Source organism: Paramacrobiotus metropolitanus, unplaced genomic scaffold, assembly GCF_019649055.1.
Source record: "Paramacrobiotus metropolitanus isolate TYO unplaced genomic scaffold, Prichtersi_v1.0 Parri_scaffold0000146, whole genome shotgun sequence".
Taxonomy (NCBI): domain Eukaryota; kingdom Metazoa; phylum Tardigrada; class Eutardigrada; order Parachela; family Macrobiotidae; genus Paramacrobiotus; species Paramacrobiotus metropolitanus.
This window is the reverse complement of record NW_026570366.1, coordinates 233,547-256,553: the sequence shown is the minus strand read 5'-3', so window position 1 is coordinate 256,553 and position 23,007 is coordinate 233,547. Positions and strand designations below refer to the sequence as shown.

Sequence of the window (23,007 nt, the reverse complement as noted above, 5' to 3'; positions counted from 1 at the left end):
GCGACATGGAGAAACAAGACGAGAGCATCATAATGGCGGATGTAGTAAGCAAGGTCAATCCACAACGCATAGGCTAGGTTGAAATAGCCAGAATAACGCCGGATTCTGCGGCAGTGGTTGAAAGCCAACCAATCCGAAAACAATTCATTTGCGATCTCTATAAGAAGCCGAGGTTTTCTTTAGGTAATGGAGCAATAATCGTGTTATAAAGAGCCTCAATCTAACTATGAAAGGTCAGCATTACTAATGTTAGAAAAATAAATTTGACAGCTTTTGTAAATACATAAGTTAGCAATACATACTGTTTTAACTTACCAGTGTACTCTTCAAGCAGTGGAAACTCGCCCGGAAAACAGGAATAGCCATGGGAGATGCTGAAAATCCAGTTGCAGTGGTGCGTAAAATAAAACTGTTCGAATGATTTGATTTTGTGTTAGAGAAATCGACTTATATCCTCTGGCTTGGAACTCAACATTTTTTCTGGTGCGCAACCATTGGCTGCAGGTGATTTGTAAACTCCCACTACCCTTGACCAGACTGATGTGGTCCGAAGCAGAGAGTTTTTGGTCTGGTGGACACTGGTTCTCTAACGATGTGGGTTGGGCTGTATGATACGTGAAGCTACCAAGGAAAATTCCTTTTGACCTATTAGGTAAAAAGGCCCGAGGGAGAACCATTGTAAGAATCCGGAAAAACCGTGTTTTGAACAATGGAAGTCGCGACGGAATCCGGCTCGCAGATATCAAGCTACCAGACCAAATCAAAGGGAACGTGTAACCCAGATAAACAGGATTATGTCGGTAGCGAAACAATGCAATCTTGGTCAGTGTCGCGACGAATCCGGGATATTAGCTAGGCAACAGGGTAAATGAACAGGAGAACGACAGCCATTATACCAAAAATCTCAAACAATAGAAACCAGGTCGCTGACGCGACTTATTCAGGATCTAAGATACGGATGCAGGGTAAATCAAACCGTCGCTTGACCCAGAAAAACAAGAACATAATGGCTCTTATCCGGGTCGCGAGACGGATTACTGTTTATTGCTTGCGCTCTAACCTCTTGTCATAGGTCTCCTCTCAACTTTCCTTTACTTCAACACATACCAAAATTCCACAGAAACTTGTCTTTTCTTTTAACATTTGTACTAAGAAACTCAACCGTACGCTTCGTGCCTTGTTGGTTTGAACTTTTTCCTTACACGTATGTATGGAAACAGTAAGGTTTAGTCTTACGAAGGAGAAAGAGCCTTAACCAGACCGACTGTAAGGAAACAAAAGAACAAGTACGGTGAAAAATCTGGAAACCAAATTTTCGCTGATATAAACCAACTGCAGCCACAGTTAATCCATCAGTTGCTCGAGCAGCAGTTTTTGGACGCTTCTTGGATCTTTTACTGTTAGCTCATAACAGCGCTGTAGACTTAGTAAGCATCAGTTAACGAGTGACCTTTACATAATGTCTTCCCGAGCAGATTCAGTAGCACCTACCGGATCTTCTTCATCCTCATTGTCCTACGCATCATCTACTTCCTCCGATGGCGTGTATCGCCCATACAACTTGGTGGATCCTGGTTGTCCGTTTGCTAATGCTTGTCTGGAGATTGACCAGTTTTTTCATGTGTTCACTCGCACGCCAACGACTGCAGAGCTGGCTGCCATCTCCAATAGAGCATTCGGTAAGATAATTTTCCAATTGATTTTCTGTCTATTATTACAACAAAATTAAATTAAACAGAAATTGCTACCCGTATACGTCGTGATATGCTGGCCCGGCGTCCAAACGTAAGCGCCATGGATAATCTTCCTGATGCCTGGGTGCATGCTATCCATCTGGCTAATATGATTTTGGTAAGTTCCACGATAGATTTGGTTTTGTTTTTTTGCCCCACCTTCAAAGGAGTGATATTATTTGTTAGCAAAATATATTAGCCGGATTCTTTATATAGTATAGTTGTCTGCCTTTTATAGGGAGACATTCAGTTTTTCCATGACGCCCGTCTTATTTCTTTGGTTGGTCCGTATGGCCCTTGCGCCGCCTACAATTCAGTCTACCAGTTTGGCGTGACCGGCACCGTGCCGTTCATTGGTGAGAACCCCTTACCCGCCTCGCAGCCTTACGCACCGCCAAGCCCACCACCACCACAACCAGCTACTGGCTTCTACACTCCAGCCAATGACTATCCTCCAGCCAATGACTATCCTCCAGACAACACCCACCACATCTACACTCCAATCAACGACGGCGGCGTCTATACTGCTGCTTACGGCAGCGTCTACTCTCCGTTGCCTGACGACCACGAGCAAGAGCTAGCATTTTCCCTGCCACAACGTTCTCGCACACCGGAACCGACCCAGATGGTGGAGTACAGTCCTGCTTCTCCTGACATGTCAACTTTGAGCCATTACCTTACGCAGCCAGCACATACCTCTCGTTGGAACGTTGCCCGCGTTGCCCGGGATCGAATGCCTTCACCGATTCGCACACAGCCCTTCAATTTGATTCGCTTGACGTCACCATCTTCTCCCAGCAGTCCATACCGCGCACGTCTTTTGGATGCGCCACGAGGTGGACGCCGCCGCTCTTCAACTCCGCCGTCACCCACAATGCCTTCCACGTCTGATGCTTTTACTACACCGACTCGCAATCCATGCCGATCACGCTTTGTGAATGCACCGCAACGCCGCCGCCGCCCGCCAACACCGTTCCATTCAACGACTCCGCGCGCATCAACGCCAGTACAAGACTATTCACCAGAGGACCAGACCGCCGTTGAAACAATCAATAGCCTTCTTTCCCAACCTTTTATCCTTGACCAAATTAACCGCATCGCTAACTCACCGAGGGACCGGAGGAAATTTACAGCCAGCCGACTACGCGAAAGCGTTCCACCGATTCGCCGAATGAATCAGACCGGGGTTGGAGAACGGCTTGACGGTGGAGAGGGTGTTGGTGACTGGATTACCCGCTTGGCTTGGTTTTGCTTCTTCTTCTTCGGCTTGGCTTTGGAAGTACATGGCTTCACTGATGACGAAGACTTGGCCTTGAGCTTCTCTTTCTTCTTTCGGTCACGCTCCACACTGCCTGCCATTATAATGGGGACCGTATCCAGTTGTAAGTTGGTACGACGCGGATCGGGAACAATGTCACAACTCAAAAGGCAACCGACCACTAAACATATTATACAGATGTACCATTAATTTTGTGAAATAAAATAAAAAATCAATATACCTCCAACCGGTTGACCGCATGTAGCAAACGGTCTACCACCTTTCCCGGCTTACTCCATGTACAGCTGCCGACAAACTTCTTGACACTTGCACACAGATCTAATAAATTAAATTATCATTGTTTAAGTTCAAACCTTTTAACAAATAATAACGAGAAAACGTACCGATATTATACTGGGCACACTCCCGTTGCTCTTGTTCCGAAAAACCGTCCCACTGGGTTTCCAACCCCTTGATTATACCTAGCAATATTTTTTTTCTTAGAACAATAATATTAAATAGTTTTAATAATAAAAAATTATAAAGATTTTTAAAAAAGGGATAAGACTTACCACATTGCTGGCGGCACCACTCCTGATAATCCGCAAGATACTTGAAGGGAGCCATGGAGTAAAAGATAAACTGAACTAACTGAAAATATGATCAGGCAGGTATTCCATTGGATTAAAAAAACATTTGCTTGGCCGCTGAGGTTTTATACTCAAGGTACGTATTAACTATTGTTTTGTTACTTGTACTACGCCACCCGTTAACTGAACTCTGTTTAAAATTGACGTTTAGACTAGTGTAAACTGAATAAATTAATTTTGTTAATATCAGAGAGAAACCTACGTGGGCGTACTTCAGTTTCAAATCAACCAGTAAAAATCGTTCCTAAAACAATGAGTGACTGAAACGCGCTAATATCAGAGAGAAACCTACGTGGGCGTACTTCAGTTTTGAATCAACCAATAAAACCGTTCCTAAAACAATGAGTGACTGAAACGCGCTAATATCAGAGAGAACCCATGTGGGTGGGCTTAAACTAATACGAGCGTACTGATACAACAGCCAGCTATTACACAGACTTGAAATTGGGCATCGGCTTCACGCGCACACACCGAGAGGAGCGCGTGGTCCTCGCTTCGCTCGGACCACTGTGTTACGTCACTAGCTGTCTTATTAACCCGGATACTAATGAAACCTCTGTTGATAAAAGGGTTTTGTTTTATTGACCCATAGACCGCTAGTGTATAATTTGATTTACAATAACCTCCCGACTACAAACACGTTGAACCCGGATTAAAAGCATTTAATATTCAAAGAACGATGCCACTCATCTCATAAAACAATACGGTAGTTCCGTATTCATGGAAAGCTAACCGGAGCTAATCATGACATTCTTTTACTTAATGAATGGGCACAAAATGTAATAGTATCTTAACCTATACAGCCGGACCTATCCTTGTTACAATTAAACCAATACAGATAGACTAAAAACTTGATTTAATGACTAAGCTAGACAGAGCTTCTTCGTGCTTATAAACAAGCTAGACAGCATAGTTTAATACATGGCACCACACACTGTGTTTAACGTAGTTTAATACAAATCGCCACCCACTACAACATAACACAGTCGGCTAGTACAACATTAGTACAACAGTAGTACAAGATACCACAACATTAGTTCCAGGCTAAACATCTACCACAAAGACACAAGATAGTGACCAATAGTTCAAGTTTAATACTCCTAGTAATGCTGTACGTGGGGACGACGAATCCGACCCATACGATAATATCGCAGTATAACTAGGGGTTGGACTACACGGTGATGAACCAATAGCTGGCGAGCACACTGTGCTAGGGGTTTTACCTTGAGTTGACACGACTGATAGATACTATATAAACCCTAGCATTTCAGTGCGGCTGTTCAGTTGGTAGCCAAAATGGATATGACACAGATGAGCAATCGCTTCGGGAGTTTTGAAAACTGGCCGGATCAGTCCCTTGCCCCTGAGGAACTGGCAAGCCAAGGGTTCTTTTATCAAGGGCAGCATGACGAAATCCACTGCGCGTACTGTGGCTATATTATGGGTGACTGGGTGAACTCACGGTATAAACCATACTACCGACACCGTTTAGCACGTCCAGACTGTGTTAGGGCTATGGAGGAATCCGGATCAAGAAAACACATTCCGCACTCACCGGCAATGAAAGACTATAAGACACGCTTTGCTACTTACGCTGAATGGCCTGCTAACAAACACCAGCAACCCAGAGATATGGCTGCAGCCGGTTTTTATTATGAAGGCCGAGATGACTGTGTACGCTGCTTTCACTGTGGTGGTGCACTTAATGCTTGGGACAAAGATGATGTTCCGTGGGAAGAGCACGCTTGGACTTACCCGAAATGTCCGTATCTTGTACAAACAAAGGGCTCAACATTCATCAACGATGTTCGTAAAAAACGCCAAGAAGCCGAAACAACCTGTTGTGGACTAACACGAAAAGCTCAAGCACCTACAACTTCTGAAGACCACAAAGAGAAATTACGCTGTAAAGTCTGCTATGAAAATGATTCGGAAATCATGTTCAGACCATGTGGTCATTTAGTTTGCTGTGCAAAATGTTCAAGCAAGCTACTGTTGTGTCCGATTTGTCGGGGTGTCATTTTCCATAAGTGCTGGGCTTTCTTCTGTTAGTTTTTATTGTCTGTATCATGCATGTTCATTCATGTTCATAGAAAAAAGAGGGTGGGGAAAAATAAACCAAAGAAAGGGGAACAACCGATTAAAAACCGGCTAAAAACCGAACCGATCACGAGCCGAACCGCAGACCGGTCGAAAACCGGACCGATTCGGAGCTGACGCTAAGCTAGCGCTATATCTTCTTACGAGCACTATCGCCGATGAGCAGTTGAAATATTATTTTTCATTGTGGTGCCAGACCCGTCAATGACAAGTTGACAACATTTCCTCACTGAACTGTTGCTATTTGAGGAAAAAGTAGTACTTATATCTAAATTATATTTTAATAGATCTAGAGCTTTTTGACTTTTTCCGCACTTGCAATTTCATGCAAGGTGCCGTACACGGCTAATACCCCGGGCATCGGGACACGCAAAGTGTGCCGAACTGCCGATAATCAATAAAAGCAACAATAATGACTCATATCTCCTGCAACCGCCAACCCGAGGGGTCTAACGGTTACGGACCGGTTCCACGCCACACACGTGAGCGGGTGCGCGGAATCTTATAATTACAACCCCAGTTGACTCATCCAAATGACGCATGCGATGCTGATTGCTGCATTGGATAAAAGAATTTGCCGTTTTTACAATTTTGCTGATTCGGAATTTCGGATTTTGGAACAATTTGTTTTTAACAGTGGATCCAGCTAGTGACGCTAGTCCAGATTTTTTTGTACGTCTCCTGTTTATTGTTAGACTGTTCTCCTTTGAACTGTCAGTTTTTATATTTTTGGCGTAGAATACTGGAGTGATATTGAAGTTGGACTAAAGAAACGTTTTCTGTCCCTGTTATCAGCGTTATCATCCGTTGAAATTGGTTGTAATCGGAGGGCCATACTTTAAATTACTTTTTATCTGTCTACTTTAACAGCGACTCCTTCTCAATCTTTAAATGCCGGATACGAAGTTGTACGATATTTTGGGTTTGGAGAAAGGGGCTTCGGAGGATGACATCAAGAAGGTAACATCGTCGCAGAGAAACTGCGCTGAAGTTCCAGGCCACCAGCGAAAACCCAGATTTCTTTACGCGACAATTTAAGACAGCAAATTTTAATATGGTTTAGTCAGGAACTACAAGGACCTAATTTGCCCTGTAGTGCTGCGATTATTTTTATTTCTTCTTGTATCGTGCAGGCGTACCGTCGTCTAGCTCGCGAATACCATCCAGACAAGAATCCTAACGAACAGAATGGAGATATGGTGAGTTACTGTTTTGGTTTCTCCATGCTTTGCTAGCTGTTTTTTTTAGCTGATGGTGAGTTGCGTACAAATGTCTGCTTATAATCTTCTACATACTGTTACCTAAATTTGTTTTGAATTGATTGCTTGCATTAATTACCTGAATTATTAATAGTCTGTATAATTTCAGTAAGTTACTGCAAGTGAATACTTAAATTTATTATTTATTACGTAAATTAAGTATAAACATTATTAGTAATAGTAATATTATTCATAGCTTGTATAAATTTAAGTAATTATCTTTTTATTCCGACTATGTCAAAGTTTTCCTAATTTTTCCTGTAAAAATCTTGTCGTTTCACATCTTGCTGCCTTAATTGACAAATCCATGCACACCCGCCTATTGAACGTACTTATATTTTATCCGTGTTTTTTTCCAGTTTAAGAAAATCAGCTTCGCATATAATGTGCTATCGGATCCCCAAAAACGTTCGGTGTACGACCGATACGGACTGCAAGGTCTGCGAGATGGTCTGTCAGAGGGATTATTTGGAGAGCCTCCGGGAACTCCCGAGCAGCAATTATGTGAGTCCACTGCTTACACCATTTTCCGCTAATGTAGAGCTGACCGGAATGCATTCTGATCGGCAGCATGAATAATCGCTATATTTCTTGGCAATTTTATAATATTACTGTTCGTAATTAAATTTCGCCTGATAAAAGCTGCAAATTTAAAGTTGTAAAAAACTGTCGTTTACAGAATTAATAGGATAAATGTTTTTGCTTTTTACGGTGCCTTAGCGTTAATATTTACCGAAACTGAGTATTTTCCCTTTGCTTTGATCGAATGTGTAAATATTTTAATTTGTATTGCATTATTTAACTTCAATCTAGGTTGTGTGAATTTGTAGTGCGGAGGCTGTTATGTATGAAGTTAGTACTTAATGAACTCTGTGAAGTGTACTCGTACGAGTCGTATCTGATGCACGCAACAGTTTTAAGCCGTCTAAATTACAGTTAAATTCATTGGATTTTTTATTTGGCAGCATTAGTTTTTGAATACATCAGTATGTTGATGTATGTTCTTCTTCTCTTGTTCTTTTACTGAATGGCTGCGTTAACAGAATTTACACCAGTTCAGTTCGTTCTTAAAATTCAAAATTACTTATCCCACGGCCGTTTTGTGGAAATAGAGGTGGAGAGAGTTCTCGCAAATATTTTTTAATTATTAGTTCTCCGTATGTATCACAAATAAGCATATTAAATTCTAAAATAATGAGATTTTTTATGTGTATGAAGTATACTGCTGTATGATAGGGTTATGAAAATGACACCTAAAATGACGTATTATTTGTGTTTTCCATTCCAGTCGAAAGCGAAGATATCCTCTGCGACCTGTTGTTGGATGTGACGCGCTCCATGAATATGAATTTTACCCAGACGGGTATTCAGGATCTGATGGCCAGCGCAGCGCGCTTATACGGTGCATTGTATCGTCGGGATTTTATCTCCAGTATCAGCGAGACGGTGAAATTATCCGTGCAGATCTATAAAGCACTACCGGATCGACGATCGTCTCCTGGTGGTCGACGGGATCGGAATTTCCCTTGAAGTTTTCGGGGGATGACATTACCTTTTCGGTTCGAGTCTTTCCAGGTGAGCCATTATTGTTTCTTCCCAATCGTATACGGGCTAATTCGCTGCTTATGGGAGCTGAGTACTTTTGGGAATCTGTGTCGCTTGTGTGCCTTTTTCCCAAAACTTGAAGTTTTAAAATCGGTGGAAGTTGATGCTCTCTCGCTGCAACAAGAACTAACCATAAGTCTGCATTATTTACCGATGTATCGGGCTCTATTCTGCCGCACTAAAATTAATTTCCGTAAAATGTGTCTCTAAACTGCTACCTGTGTGTATGCGTATATCCTCGGTATTTGGCACGAACATTTTTCTGGTCTCGGCTTAACATTTTTTTATTCGTTTAACTCCTCGCACAGATCGCAAACTCCATGTAACTCCGTGCAGTTAAGTTCTTCAACTTTCGTAACTTCAATCGGTTAAGTAATTAAGTACGGTTAAGGCGATAGACTGGTTTTGCTTCATCCCCAGAGAAGTTACAGTAACTACATTTTCTAGAACAGAAAAAAATGCTTTTTAAAATGAGAAGTCTTTTGAGAAGCAAAGAACAGAACAGAAACCCAAATCCGTCTAAAACCAAAAGGTACCGCGGGTCCAAAACGACGGAGGGGTGCAGCAGCACGGTTCGATTCACGTAGCTGCCATCACAGTTTCAATCGAAGCATACCCAACCGCACGCGGGCTGCGTGTCTGCGTACCGCTGCAGCCGTGCGCAGGCGGCGATTTCATGAACGCCATGCGCAGCCTGCAGGTAGCGTGGTTGTCTGCTCAAACTGGTCCACCGATGCAGCGGACCATTTGCAAAACCCGAAAACCTTGATTTACTGGAAGTAAAGTTCGGAGAGTTTACGCGTATTGCATTCCACTGCCGCAATGGAATTGGTCGTCCTTGGTACCATTGGAAAGAAAAAATTATTCTACACACTGGGTTTTCTTGGTTTTGCGATATAGTCATTCGAACTCCAACGCTCAGTGATTTTCTCCGTAAGAAGAATTAGTTCCATGTTCAAAAACTTGTATCTTCCTAGCTTTTTATTCAAGATTTTTTCTGAATAAACCCAGTGTGTGAAATAATTTTAAGTTCCATTTGAAAACATCAGACCTGAAGATGTTCCATCTGGTGCTTGGCTTAGATTTTTTTAATGCTCACACAACAGAAAAATTTCTATCGCGTTTATGCTATTAGTGTTGATTTTGAAACTATGTCTATTAAAAAGCGCGATTTATGAGCTTTCTAATGAACCCATACACTCCGAAAACAGCTCAAACCAAGGTGCACAAACAATTTTCGAAGTAGCTATAAAGATTGGTATTTTACAAACTAGTCCAAAACTATCGAAGACCGGAAAAATACATATGTTAAGACTGCGCACGAGAAAATGTTTTTTAACCGGTTCACTTGTGCTTCAAGTAAAACAACAACCGAAAGTATATAGTTAATAACGTTAGTAGGTATTTGGTTGTTTCCACAGTTTTAATGTTCGTTAAAATGGTTGAAATGGTTTGTTTTATTAACATGCATTTTATTTGTAGGAGTTTTCCTTAAATTCTGCAAAGATGTATGGAGTATTTTAAATTCTCGCCAAATACTGGATACTAAAGAGTAAAGATATGATCTTATTACTTGGATGTTATGGATTCTGCGTGGTGTCTTCCACATCAGTTATAACGTGGTTGTGAATTATGACAGTGGTTCGTTTAGAATGGTGCCGGGAAATGTATTTTGTACCTCGTATACCGTCGGCTTACTCATTAATCCTGTTGTTTCTTTGCATGTTGTACTGCAGTACAACTGGACTGCAGTTATTGTTTGGTGGATTCCTGCGTCAGGGATGCTTGTGTCCTTTGGTTTTGTTTTGCCAAAAAGAAATTATTACACGTACTTATTCTCAAGTTTGAAGGCTGATAACTTACAAGTTGCAATGGAGCTGTAGATCTCGTCGATCCGGAGATTTCAATGAAGAACATGGTCAAATGATTTGGAAAATGTTGCTTGTACTCTGTAGATTACCATTCCAAATTAAGGAACATAATAGCGGCTATCGAATGCACGCTTGATTCGGCTTGAATAGTTGGGAACATGATTTGAGTGTCAAAGAAGAGCGATTATGTTTAACTAGCAAAGCAAAAATGTTTACGTGAAAACAGCAGTACAAAGGGCCCATTGTGCTCGGAAAGAGGAATTATTCTGTGCATAGTAGCATACCGCACTGCACATCTTCGATTTACAGTACAATTCACAGTGCAAAAGGTGTGTTCGTGATTTAATCCATAATTTTTCTAATTTGGTTTATGCAGGAAAGAATCTAAAAAGTCCTCCAGTACCTGGTGGAATAACCAAATTTAAAGGTAAACAGCTTACGAATTTTTAATTTACCTTTACAACTAAATAGTTATCGTGGAGTAAATGAAGTAAGCAAATGTAGCAAATGATGGAGTGCCGGCAGCTTGCGACAGTAAACTAACTCACATAAATTGTTGTACGAGTTCAGTGCGAATTTTGAGGTGCCGCTTCTGCCCAACCTAACAATAGATTACTGAAAACCATTTTATATGGATTTGGGCACGGAAAAATTTTTAAAAAGTCGCATTACAGATGTACTCGTAATTTAAAGAAGTAACGATAACGAAATTATTTAGTAACAGCGACTTTTATGTTACATCCGCAGTTTTAATGTCTTTTCGTATTATCGACCGACTGAAAAGGAAAAGTCATCAGACACAGAAATGAGACGACAACAAAACCGCCCAGCAGTGGGCCAACAAGTGGAGCTACTTCGTAAATCAGAATTTTCTAATGAATTGGCATAAAAAGCTCCCACAACCGGCTTAACAATAACCCACTGCAATCTTCTTAAATCAGCACATTTCCGTTTCTTGAACAACGCCACACGCCTTACCCCAACTCACTCTCTATATCGCAATTCATATTTGCGCACTATGCTGATTACAAATACACGCTGTGACGTCACAATGCATAGTGCAATTGATTTTCATTCAACCAACCCGGGATACTTTGTATATACAGCCGCGGCCGGTTGGCTGCACACTTTATCCGCCCCGATCAAACAGCCGGAAAATTGCCGCGTTTTAGTAACATTTTTCGTCAGCTGTAGCGATCGGCGTTTAATACTCAAGCGGCGGACAATATTGAATGTTGGCAAACTGATACCGCAAAATCGTAAAGTAAAAACGTGACGACGCGCATTTAATATTTGCTCATCGTGCAGCGGATGGTGATAAGATAGTCGACGCAACGTCTGCGGACGTTGTTGGGTTTGATGTGGATCATCATCTCGTGCGGTTGGAGGGTTTTATACGCGTATATAAAGCGATTGTTCACCGGCAAATAATAGGCAATTGTGCCCAATGTCGACCATGCGACATCGTCCCGGTGTACGTGATGATCTGGATCTGCAGGAAGGGGACTTCAACATGCACCTGGTGAATCGGAGTAACAGTGACCGCGAGGAGAAATTCCGCAAGCGATTTGTTGAGGTCCCAAAGGAAGAGGAATTAATTGATTGTAAGTGACGCTAGCTTTCTGCTGGTTTTTATTTAAATTGAAATTTACCAGTCCTTCTAAAAGCTAACTGAACCCATATACGAAAAATTTAAGCGCAAAGATTTATTGGGTTTTGAAATATTTTGAAGTTTATTTAGCCAGGTCTAAAAAAGTTCTGGAGCACTCTGTGCATTTCTTTAGAGGAATTTTTCGAACCTTTTTACATGGGTTAATTTTATGCTGTTTCTTCGGCGCCTGCGCGGATAGGAATTTATCACATTTAAATTAAAAATATGTAATTTGAAATGTTAATTCTGTTTACGATTTTGTAAAATGGCATTAAGTCTTTTTTAATCGTTATTCGTAACTGTATTAACTGGCAGGAATTCTGTAAAACTCAGATTTGTTGTTAGCACCGTTCAATAGCATTTAAAACGCAAACCGGTGATGTTTCCGTGTATAGTGCATTCAGCCGGGATTTGTACATAAAAATGCAGCGGCACAATGGATAAATTTCTGTAAATTTACAGTGAGTGAATCATTTATCCTAGAGATTACTGCATCGATCTTAGCTTGTACTCTATGGAAAAAAATCGATCTGCACTTTTGCAATACTTGTACATTGATCGAAGACTGTGTTAATATATTCAAGCACTTCACTTTCGTGTATATGTTTGCAACATTATCGAGAATAAAAGCATTTAAAAGGTTCGTGGAAGAGTCTTATACGTGCGTCACGATGTTAATCTGTCATTTTTTCGCACTAGTATATTTCATCAGTTTTTTGTGACAACGTACATGAGAAATAATTATACTATAATTAGGTATATTTCTGTACGATTTTGAAGTAATTACATAGGTATTTGTTTAATGAGTTTATTGATACTTTGTTCCTCGTGTGCAATATGCACGCATACTTTTATGTCGTTTCATTATGTTTTGTTGGATGGCACCGGCGTATAATACAATTCATTAACGTTTTTGTGAATCTTAATGAATCAATGTTAGCGGTGCGCGTACTATAAATAATAGCTAATTACACTATATCCGGCTTACAACGCTAACTGACAGTAACGCGTCTAAATGTATCCTTACATTGATGGGCTGCCAATCCCATCACTACTCTGTAAACTGTCCATCTGCCGACAAATAAACAAATTACACCGCAATTCAATTCCTACACCAGAGTACAAGAGCAATTTAAGCACCGTAGTACTAGTGTCATACGTTCACCTAGTACCTAGCGAAACCGCGATCCGTAGTTTCACACGGTAAAGTGATGCGTATTTGTGTATTTTATTTAGATTACTCGTGTGCGCTGAGTAAAGACTACTATCTCCAGCACGGTGCCATCTACATCACCACCAACCTCATCTGCTTCCGCTCCAACATATTCGGTCAGGAGCGCAAACTCATCATCCCCACCGGCGATGTGCAGAAGGTGGTGAAAGTCAACACTTTCCGATTAATCCCAAGTGGCATCGTCATTGTTACCGCTACACACAAGGTACACCGCAGCGGCTTCCTGGGAAGCGTTTTGTAGTGGTTATGCGTGACTCATGTTTTGCTCCAAAGAGTCCCGGTGAATACGGGATGATTCAAGTATCACCAATTAGCGTGTGCTTGCCAACCCGGTGACAGGTGGAAAGGCTTGATGTTTTTGAATTCCACACGATTTCAAGACAGCATTAATTAGTTAGTCGAAAAATTTTATTGATTAAAATTCTTCCTCCCTGTTGGCTTCGTTTTACCAACATTTTTACTGTTGAATTTGCCGAATTGCGCTTGAAAATTACCACAACGGAGTTTTTGACTCGCCCTTAGAAAATCAAGCAGTTCCTTTGAAAAATTGGTATTGTCGCTTACAACTGGCTGTACCTGTATCTTACCATTAAGTGGTCAAGTGCAACATTTTCTGTGCAACGTACTTTTTCTCTGCATTCCTGTTGCGTTTAATCGAAGATTTTAGGTATTGTGCGTTTGTTTCTGACCAGAAAAACGCTGGTTGAGTAAATTGTAAATTTTAAGCGTAAATTGTGTAATGATGAGGATGGTTTTCTTTAGTCCAGTATCACTACTCTAGTTAAAGTGTCGTACGGTGTAGTGCTAGGGCAAATTACCTTGAGTTCCAACGCGTTTGCTTACCATTAGTGACAGTTCGAATAAAAAATTTTCATGTTTTTTGTACGTACAGTCGGTACAGACATACTGTACGTTTGTGTAACAATATTAGGAACCGGTGTTCCTAAATTTTGCGGTTATCTTCTACAACATTTTTACATAAAGTCTGTCGGTTGATTTGTATTGAATAATAATATGGTGTAACTTAAAATAAGATTTTAATTGTGTTCTGTATCGTTGCGTGAATTTCGTGGATGGACTACGAAGTACCGATTCCTTTATTTTAAAATTTCAGTATCAATTCGAATCCTTCCGTAACCGACAAGCCGCCTACACCACCCTCAAGCGCATCACCTCCAAAAACCACCAACCCCACCCGTTGTCCAGCCGGACCACTCAGGTGCCCCTCTCCCCCGACGATCTCAACCACCGGCGACCTTCGCGTTTCATCAAGTCGCAGTCGTCGTGTTCCCTGGAACGGAAGGGCCTCAGCGAGGATGATAGCGGCGCCGGGAACACCAGCAACAACAGCAGCAGCGGAAGTCATGACAGCTTCCTGCGTCCGCTCATGCAGGATTACGTGGCGCGGCGGAATAGCCGGGTGGCCGGCAGTGCGCCGGTAAGCAGTTCGGAGAATAACATTTATGCGCTGGTGAATCGCAGTGACAGCACCAGTCCGCCGGATGTGGAAGAGGCGTGTAATGGGCCGGTGATGATGAGGATGCTGCCTAAACGGGAGCAGTGCAGTCAGACGGAGACGCTGGGAAACGGCGGGATAGGCCGGTCAGCGGAGCAGCCTGTGATTTCCATACAGATTTCCGAGAGAGCGCTGATTATTTGTGGATGTTTATTGTAAGGAAATTACCCCTACTTAATACGATAATCGGCCTTTAAAATGTTCCAGTTTTACACAAAATGGAAAGTTGTACGAATCACGCAAAATAATGGTATTCGCTTACGCATTCCGGGCGAAAAATACTTTTATATACATACTGCATTATTATAACTTTTGTGTCCAATAAGTAACAAGAATAAGAATTTAAATGATAGAAACGATGGAGAAAATTTGTACTGCAGAAGTATTTGTATAAAACGTTCATTTACTCTATTTTTTGAAGTGCTTCCTCTATCTACAGTAGGAACTTTTAGCCGTGACAATGGAGCTGGAAATTTCTTCGAATATAATTTTTCATCACAAAAAAATTTTGACCACAAAATTTTAAAGCGTAAAACAAAATGGCATTAATATGTAAAAGTAGTGTTTACGGCAAGTTAAGAATAAAGTGATGAGATCTAATTTGCTTCAGAACATTGTGAGATGCAACTAAAACTATAACTTCTGAGCCATTTTACTACAAAGCCAATGCACTCAGCTTCATTACTTTAACTGTGCGTCCATAGTTGTGTGATGTACACTTACTTCCTTACCCGCTGACTTCTACCAAAGTTTTATGAGCCCCGCGTTTCATAGTGATATTTCAATTTTTTTACGACCGTCTTGTTCACTTGCACATTACATGGACATTAATCCGGCTGCTTAGTGATGTTTTAATTCTTGGCACTGAGATGGAAAAAACGTCTCGGGAGAGCCGCCATAAATTGCACTGGAGGGGCTGTGATAATTCGATAATAGCGGCAAAATCGATAAAGGCACTTACTTAGGAAATTGTCTGGTTGACATTGGCTGTTTATTTCCGGTTCAGTGCCAATCGAACATGCTAAAGAAACTCTGTGTACACGCGTATAAGACATGGCTATGACCGCTGACGTCATCTGTATTGCTTAAGTGATTGCGGTCCATAAAATAATCCAGGTGTAAGGAAGAGTGTTTTGATAGGTACCAAAGTCAACCGTCTCGATGCCGCTGACGTAGAACGCTTAAAAATGTTGATATACGAAACTTTTCTATCTGTAGCCGGCCACATCACTGTTTACATTTATGCAGACAGATACAATCCAAAAAATATTTTTGACGAGTAACATGGACGGCAGTTTTACACCGAGTCGCGTTGTAAAGTTTACCTGACAATTTACCTGACAAGTTTGCTAAAATACGAGAGAATAACAAATACATATATATCTTAATTTTTTTAGTATGAAACATTTCAAGTAAATACAGAATCATAACCCAGAAAGCACGCAAAACGCAGACAGATACTTTAATGAAACCCCTCATAAAAGCAGTTTTTCGAATGGTTTTACCCAAAGAAAATAATAAATGTTGTTTCCTTGTCTGCTACATTTACTGAACGTTTTCGCGCACTATTTTAGGGAAAATTTGCAGTATTTTACGGACAAGTATTAAATAATTTTTTCAGACAACTATGCCGCTTGGTTGGTTGGTATTACATATATGTTCTTAGAATCATGGTAGCCTTCAAGTTTCTGATATGGGTGTGGCGTTAGTTGCTGTGAAATTCGACGCCGAAATGGGCTTTTATGTACGCAAACTTATATCTGTATACATAAAGATTTATTTTGTAGATGTATCTTACTGACTTTTTCGGCGCTGCTAAGCATTAAGGAGTTATTCATCTCTCCCACTTCCGTCACGGCATCTCTTCCGCACCAGCGGCTTCCCGTACAAAGACCGGCAAAGTAAGTGGTGGAAATTGTATTACAAGTTATTTCTTAATCCCGGCCACAGAGCGCAAAACCCTATCGATTGGTGCATTGTGTGTGTATTCTTTGACAGTGGCGCGTGTTTTCTCTAATCCAGATTACATGCTCTCAACCATACGTTCCATCTCCTTCACGCGATCCTTGACATATCTTCCAGTATACTGCTCCAGGTGATGCTGCCGTCCTGTGCAATCGTGCTTGTAATCGTCACTGCTTGTTTGTTCTGAATCCCGCTCGTGATTTTCTTTTTTAAGCAGTTTTTTCTTATGTTGCATTGTGCAGGCTTATACACTGAAGGTCATTGTTGCATACTTAACTAAATTTTGCGGAGGTGTCTGTTTTTGACTACTTTTTACGTTGTGCACTGAACTGCCTATTCATGAAATTGTGTGTATTTTTCATACACTCAATTCGTGATATTTGTGGTATTAGTTGATTTCGCGGTCAGTTAATTTTACGCTTCGCTGAACACTTTTTTTTGTTAAGTAGCGATCGAGATCCTTGTGCTCTTTAAGTCTGGAGACAAAACAACAAATGCTTTTTGTTGTTTACAGGTTCAAGGACTTGTCTAAGTGTTGACGGAATGTCAGGCGGTGTATATATACGCAGATAGCGTCAGAGCCAGCTTCTTGAATGCAACGAACACGAACATTTTAATTTTTTCTGATAGTATGACTGTACATAATTGTTTACTATTTGTGCTTTAAAATTAGGAAGTGGTTGATTTGTTACCATTTTGAATTTTTAGTTCCAGCCATTATTTTCTGTAAAAATGTCCGATTATAATCGTATCGTTAGACAGTATGTAGTGGAAATAGTTAATAAAATAACGCCGCCAGATAAAAGTAAACCAAGGAGAAGCACGCTGTTCTTGTACATAAACGCTATCGAGTCAGTGAATATGCCAATGTCTTGCTGTTGCTGTTTAAGGGGCTCGTTTTCTGCTAATTTTTTGATCCAGCAGTATTTATATCTTTATAATTCGCTACATTACCCATCGACATATTCTCCTCCTGCTTCATCTGCGAACGAATACGTAATGACGTTATATGCCTTAATCTTCTGTAATCTCTTCTTATCCAAAATAAAATGAATCGTAACCATTATGTTCACTCTACACCGAATTGTTCAGGCGTCGACACAGCTTGAAATACACAAAGCCACACCACTAACCTTAAATGCTCAAGGGTGAATTATGATTGCCTCTCCGCATTGCGCAATTAGAAATGGCAATCATAGAATACTTACTCGATCCCTGCCCTGGTAACCCGGATAAATTACGTAATCAAATTACCGGGTACGCCCAAATGCAACTAATTTACCACGAAAAGTCCACATAATTCGGATTAAAAATTCACTTTAATTCACATCCTGTTCCTCCCCAACAGTGAACAGCGGACCAATAATGCACGTCAAACCAGCAAAAGCTGAATTAAACTTAACAATGTTCTGTTTTTACCATAACGCATTATCACTGACTATTGCAGCTGTACACTGCAGACTAGTTATTAAGTATATCTATTGCTACACTGTTGCTGATCTGGTCGCTCTAAGTAGTTCCTGTCTTTTGACGCAAGAGCGCAGTATAAATTATTTTAGTTATTTGATTACTACATTTCCTGCAACTTTCGAACGTAATCTGTGTGATTTCTGACTGGAACAATCTGATTTTCATTTGGTGACCCTGACTACGTGCGTACAATAAATCTAACTTTTAGCACCAACCCGTGCGATTCTTGGAAACAGATACGATTTGGCAACATATCAGCATATTTATCTCAGCACATTTCATCACACCGAGAAATAATGTTGAACCGTCAAGAGCATTCTGTGTTTGCTGATGCCCCTGACTGCCGCACAGAACGTTTTAAATACGTGCCCTATATGACCTTTAATTCTGTGTGCGCTGCATTTCTGCGGTACGGATGTCTGAAGGCAACATGCATCATAATATACTTCCTTAGTTATACTGAATCCAGTAATACAGGGGTGCCGAACCAAGTTCGGGCAGTTGCGTAAATTAAACTTAAAAATGTTCGATATTTTGTTTTACTTTTCGTTTGCACTTTTTCAGTATAAATTTTTATTGCGGATCAGAGTATGCTAAGATTTGAAATGTGGATGAAGTAGTAAGTAGCAAACCGGTTAAAACGGGGATGGGGTAGTGGACACTTCCAGAAGGCTTATAACTGACCTTCTAGAAAATTCCCCAAGTGACTTTTTTTTCATGAAAATTTTTGTAAACTGTTTAAGGACCTAAAAGGTATGAGGCAGGGGTCAGCGAAAGCTTTTGCGTGATTGGTGCACGAGGTGACTCGGAAAGAAGGCGCACCTCCCAAAGACTTGTATGTTAAACAATGCTTCCGGAAGAATGTAGTTGCCTAGCGTGCAGAGATACATAACTTCGTGATGTTTTCCAAGAACGAGACATTCATTTAAGTAGAGTTTTTTTGTATTTTATCTGGTATCTACCAAGCATGCGATAAGGTAGAGCTGGCAGAAGAACGGAAGAAAAACCGACAAAGCAGTGGCCAAATAAAGTTTTTGCTGGTGCAAAAATGTGTTAAAACGGGATGTCGCGAGCGTTTTGGGCAAAAAAAGAGCTTAGGTTACTGCTCATTGCTTAGCAAAAGAGTTTTTTTACCTACTAGGCACATTCAACCTTTCACGATTCCTGTGCGAGCTTTCGAAAGGCGTCGTCCACCATTTTGGCAGTGTCACCAGTAATGTAATAAAAATTGAATAATTAGTAATTTGTTGGTGGATGACCAAGAGTGATTTGTAAAAGAAACTGCCCGAACTTGGCGCGGCATCCCTGTATTGAAACCATCATGATGTTAAATTGAATTGGTTGGAATTGGTACTTACCACTAGTACTTACTGTATTCGTTAAGAGAGTAATGCTTCGAAGTACTGTTGATGCTGTACCGGTACTGACCGTCATTTTCTCCGTTTCCAGACTGCGCTTGTTCATGAACTGTGAGATTTGAATGAAAGCCGGAAATAATTTTCGAAAAATTACCGGTGTCACAACCAATACAAAATCAACGTACTGAAGACGGTTATAATATACAGTTCCATGGAGCAGTAAATTTGCACTGCACTGTCATGTAATTACGAGCACTAGCAAACTCATTGTTAGGTGAACTTCACGTTAATGATTTGGAAAGATTTAGTGCGCTAACAGCGTCATCAGATGCTTTCTTTTACTTTCATAGGAGTACCATCATTTTACTGAAAACCTTCTGGCGGCAGCTCGTGCGTGTCTCCATCTGCTTAACGGGTCGTGGTGACGTGAGGAAGCTGCCGGCGTAACTGCTGTTTGTTTCGGAAGTCAAACTGTTCTTCTTACGGTCAAGGTGAACTGTAGTTTTCAGTCGAGGTCGATGGCTTTATGTTGGTAGTGCTCTGGATTCTAGAGTAGAGTGCATTACCACGAAGTAACCGAATGCAACCAAAAGTGTCGCTATCCCAGATATGTTGGTTTACTTTGTTGTCATCAGCTTAACTGTATACGGTTCTAAAATTTTTTTAGAATGGCAGCCAACACGTCCAACCCGGTTCCAGCGAATTATTCGAAGTGTACGTCAAACTGCACTGCCGCTCTTTCGGCTACCGACAGCATGGACAACATAACGCAGGCCATATTATTCATTGAAATCGTTCTCTCCTTAATCCTCACCAGCGCCGTATTAATTTACTACCTCCGCTCTCCAAGCCTGCATACTGCTTTTAATATCTACATTATCCAGATATTAATTTTGGAGACGATCACACTTTTGTTCCTATTACCAAGCCAGTCATTTTCTCTGGTAGGATACCGGCGGTTAAACGACCGTCTCGGATGGTGCTCGCTGTACCTGTTGCAAGTGTGGTTAACACAGGCCATGGCCTCGTCCGGACACGTTCTAATGGCCGTTAATCGGATCTGGGCGGTTGCTTTTCCCGTCCACTACCGGGAGCGTCATAGCCGAAAGGTCGCCATACTGATTTGCTGTGCGACGGGTGTGCTGATGGTGGCTACACGAATGCCGAACATCATTGAGGCTTTATGGCAGTATGACAGTAAAACAGAACGTTGTAGCGAAATCCTGCTAATACGCTCCATTCCAAAGCTGTTTGCGTTTGTACGGTATTTATCTATACCGCTACCAATGATTATTATCGCAGCGGTTCCGTATGTGCTGTGGAAACGCTACCGACAATACTTGACAGTTCACGCCAGCCCGGAAACTAGCAGCAGTCGACCGCCCACGCAGCGTCGCACTGTGACGTGGAAAAGCGAGCTACGTAAGACTTAAGAGTAACCCATAATTTGGCATTTTATTGAAATTACTTAGAATCGTTTCAAAATTACTTAGAATTATTGGTTTTGACAGGGATTGTACTTATACCGGCAGCTGCATGACCTTTCTTATTAATTTTAAGTACTCTCAGCTTCAGTAGGAGCATTAATTGCCAAACTGTTGGATTGTACACAGAAAGTATTTGCTTAGTTTGTTCTTTTCGATTAGTTCGCATGCATTCCCACGACGCACGTAACCACGTGAAGAGGTGCAAATCCAGATCAAGGCATTTCCAGGTGTTTTGGATCATGGCCCTCATTGTACTCCTTACTTGGATACCGGGAAGTATGAACAATCTGATTGGCCGACGACATCCACTCACCACAAATGTTGTGCACATTCTCTTTTATTGCTCCAGTCTGGCTGATGCCATTGTATTTTACGTGACGGCAACCCCCTTTGGTCCGCACCACACAGACACCGTGTAACCATAAACCGTGCACGTGTAGCCACGCACAGACACCATGTAACCATACAGACACTGGGCACTGTTTCTGGAGTTTCACGCTGTGTTCGGTTGATTTTGATGATCTTTTCAGGATAATTTCCAACGCGGCCTTTCAAATGCACTCTGTGAGAAATTTTTAAATTCGCGCAAGAAGTGCTGGGATCATCGATACTTGTATACCAGCTACCTATGTTTTGGAATGGGCAATACAATATGTAAAATAACATCTTTGTTGCTACAAAGTCTTATCCCAAGCTCATAATAAAAAGTAAGGTCAAGTAAACATCTGTAATTTTAAAAACATTATATGCAGTACTACAAAGGTGTAGATACTAGATACCTACTAGCCCATTAGGCGTGCCTGAATTCTCCGTAATGGATTTTTGCTGACGATCTGTTATGCATAAGCCAGAAGACAACAACATGGTAACTGTGCATTGCCGTATCTACGGGTGTATGGGGGCGATGTTCGTCAAGGTTCACGTGCAATTTAAAGAGATTAATCGCACCGTTATTTTACACAATGCGTTTTGGTCCTTTCTGTCTCTTGGATGAAATGTTAAAGCGATTAACTTCTTCCTAATTCCGGAAGACATGTTAAGGTCGACGATGTTTACCAAAGGCGTCAGGACAACCGGCATAGTCTGTGCCGGTTGAGTAACCGCAGTACAGAATATTTCAATTAAGGCAGATTGTGGTAGCATGGCCTATATTGCCGTGACAGTATTAATTTTAAAAAGCCTGCGTTGGTGTATGTTCCTTAGTTCCCGTTAATAAAATATTACTGTCGCGTTTCTTATGGGAATCCCGTTCGGCAGGCCGTGGATTGTTCTTTGCCTTTCATTTGACCTATGAAAGTCGGTCGGACACTGTTTCATTTTCCCCCCTGCAACTTTGTAATTTTAACGTTTATCTCAACCAACCAAGCATACCTGATGGTGCATAGTGGCTTCTCAGAATACACCGGATGGTTTAGCAATTATGATCGTCCATTATAACATGACAAATAACGCCCGAAATAGTTCAGCCAATCATTCAGATTTTGCATCAACCGGCGCTTCAACTGCGTCCGATCTGGATAACATCGTGCAGACTGTACTGGTAGTCGAAATTACTCTATCTTTAATTCTAACCGTTATTGTTCTCGTGCATTACCTCCGCCATCAATCCTTACAAACGGCTTTCAACGTATACATCATTCAAATCCTAATTCTTCAGGTAATTACCTTATCCTTCCTCTTGCCCAATCGTTTGTTTTCTTTACTGGGATATGCGCGATTAAATGACCTTTTCGGATGGTGCACATTGTATTTGTTACAAGCGTGGCTAACACAAGCCATGGTCGCAGCTGGACATGTCCTTATGGCCGTTAACCGTATTTGGGCGGTGGCCTTTCCATTGCGCTACCGTG

General features: G+C 41.3%; 3 protein-coding genes across 7 annotated transcripts; all 3 read left to right on the top strand.

Moving 5' to 3' along the window:
- The first annotated feature begins 4,937 nt into the window (after positions 1 to 4,937).
- Positions 4,938 to 5,693, top strand: LOC129599475 (putative inhibitor of apoptosis). The gene has a single exon (XM_055497712.1). It carries the CDS (start codon positions 4,938 to 4,940, stop codon positions 5,691 to 5,693), a length of 756 nt encoding a protein of 251 aa, XP_055353687.1.
- A 624-nt stretch (positions 5,694 to 6,317) lies between these two features.
- LOC129599459 (uncharacterized) lies at positions 6,318 to 11,875 on the top strand. 2 transcript variants are annotated; one of them, XM_055497695.1, is made up of 5 exons: positions 6,318 to 6,701; positions 6,875 to 6,940; positions 7,360 to 7,504; positions 8,289 to 8,575; positions 11,785 to 11,875. In XM_055497695.1, the coding sequence occupies exons 1-4, from the start codon at positions 6,633 to 6,635 to the stop codon at positions 8,528 to 8,530; spliced, it is 522 nt and encodes a 173-aa protein (XP_055353670.1). In that variant the 5' UTR covers positions 6,318 to 6,632; the 3' UTR covers positions 8,531 to 8,575; positions 11,785 to 11,875. The 2 variants fall into 2 exon arrangements, with proteins under 2 accessions (XP_055353670.1, XP_055353669.1); XM_055497694.1 differs by lacking the exon at positions 11,785 to 11,875 and adding an exon at positions 10,088 to 10,526.
- On the top strand, positions 11,638 to 21,721 carry LOC129599457 (protein Aster-A-like). Of its 4 annotated transcripts, none has more exons than XM_055497690.1 (6): positions 11,638 to 12,080; positions 13,364 to 13,566; positions 14,476 to 15,032; positions 16,665 to 16,778; positions 20,338 to 21,092; positions 21,317 to 21,721. In XM_055497690.1, the coding sequence occupies exons 1-6, from the start codon at positions 11,924 to 11,926 to the stop codon at positions 21,574 to 21,576; spliced, it is 2,046 nt and encodes a 681-aa protein (XP_055353665.1). In that variant the 5' UTR covers positions 11,638 to 11,923; the 3' UTR covers positions 21,577 to 21,721. The 4 variants fall into 4 exon arrangements, with proteins under 4 accessions (XP_055353665.1, XP_055353666.1, XP_055353668.1 ...); XM_055497692.1 differs by lacking the exons at positions 20,338 to 21,092; positions 21,317 to 21,721 and adding exons at positions 16,900 to 16,972; positions 17,357 to 17,673 and having other exon boundaries at positions 11,649 to 12,080; XM_055497691.1 differs by lacking the exons at positions 20,338 to 21,092; positions 21,317 to 21,721 and adding an exon at positions 16,900 to 17,271 and having other exon boundaries at positions 11,648 to 12,080.
- The last annotated feature ends 1,286 nt before the right edge of the window (positions 21,722 to 23,007 follow it).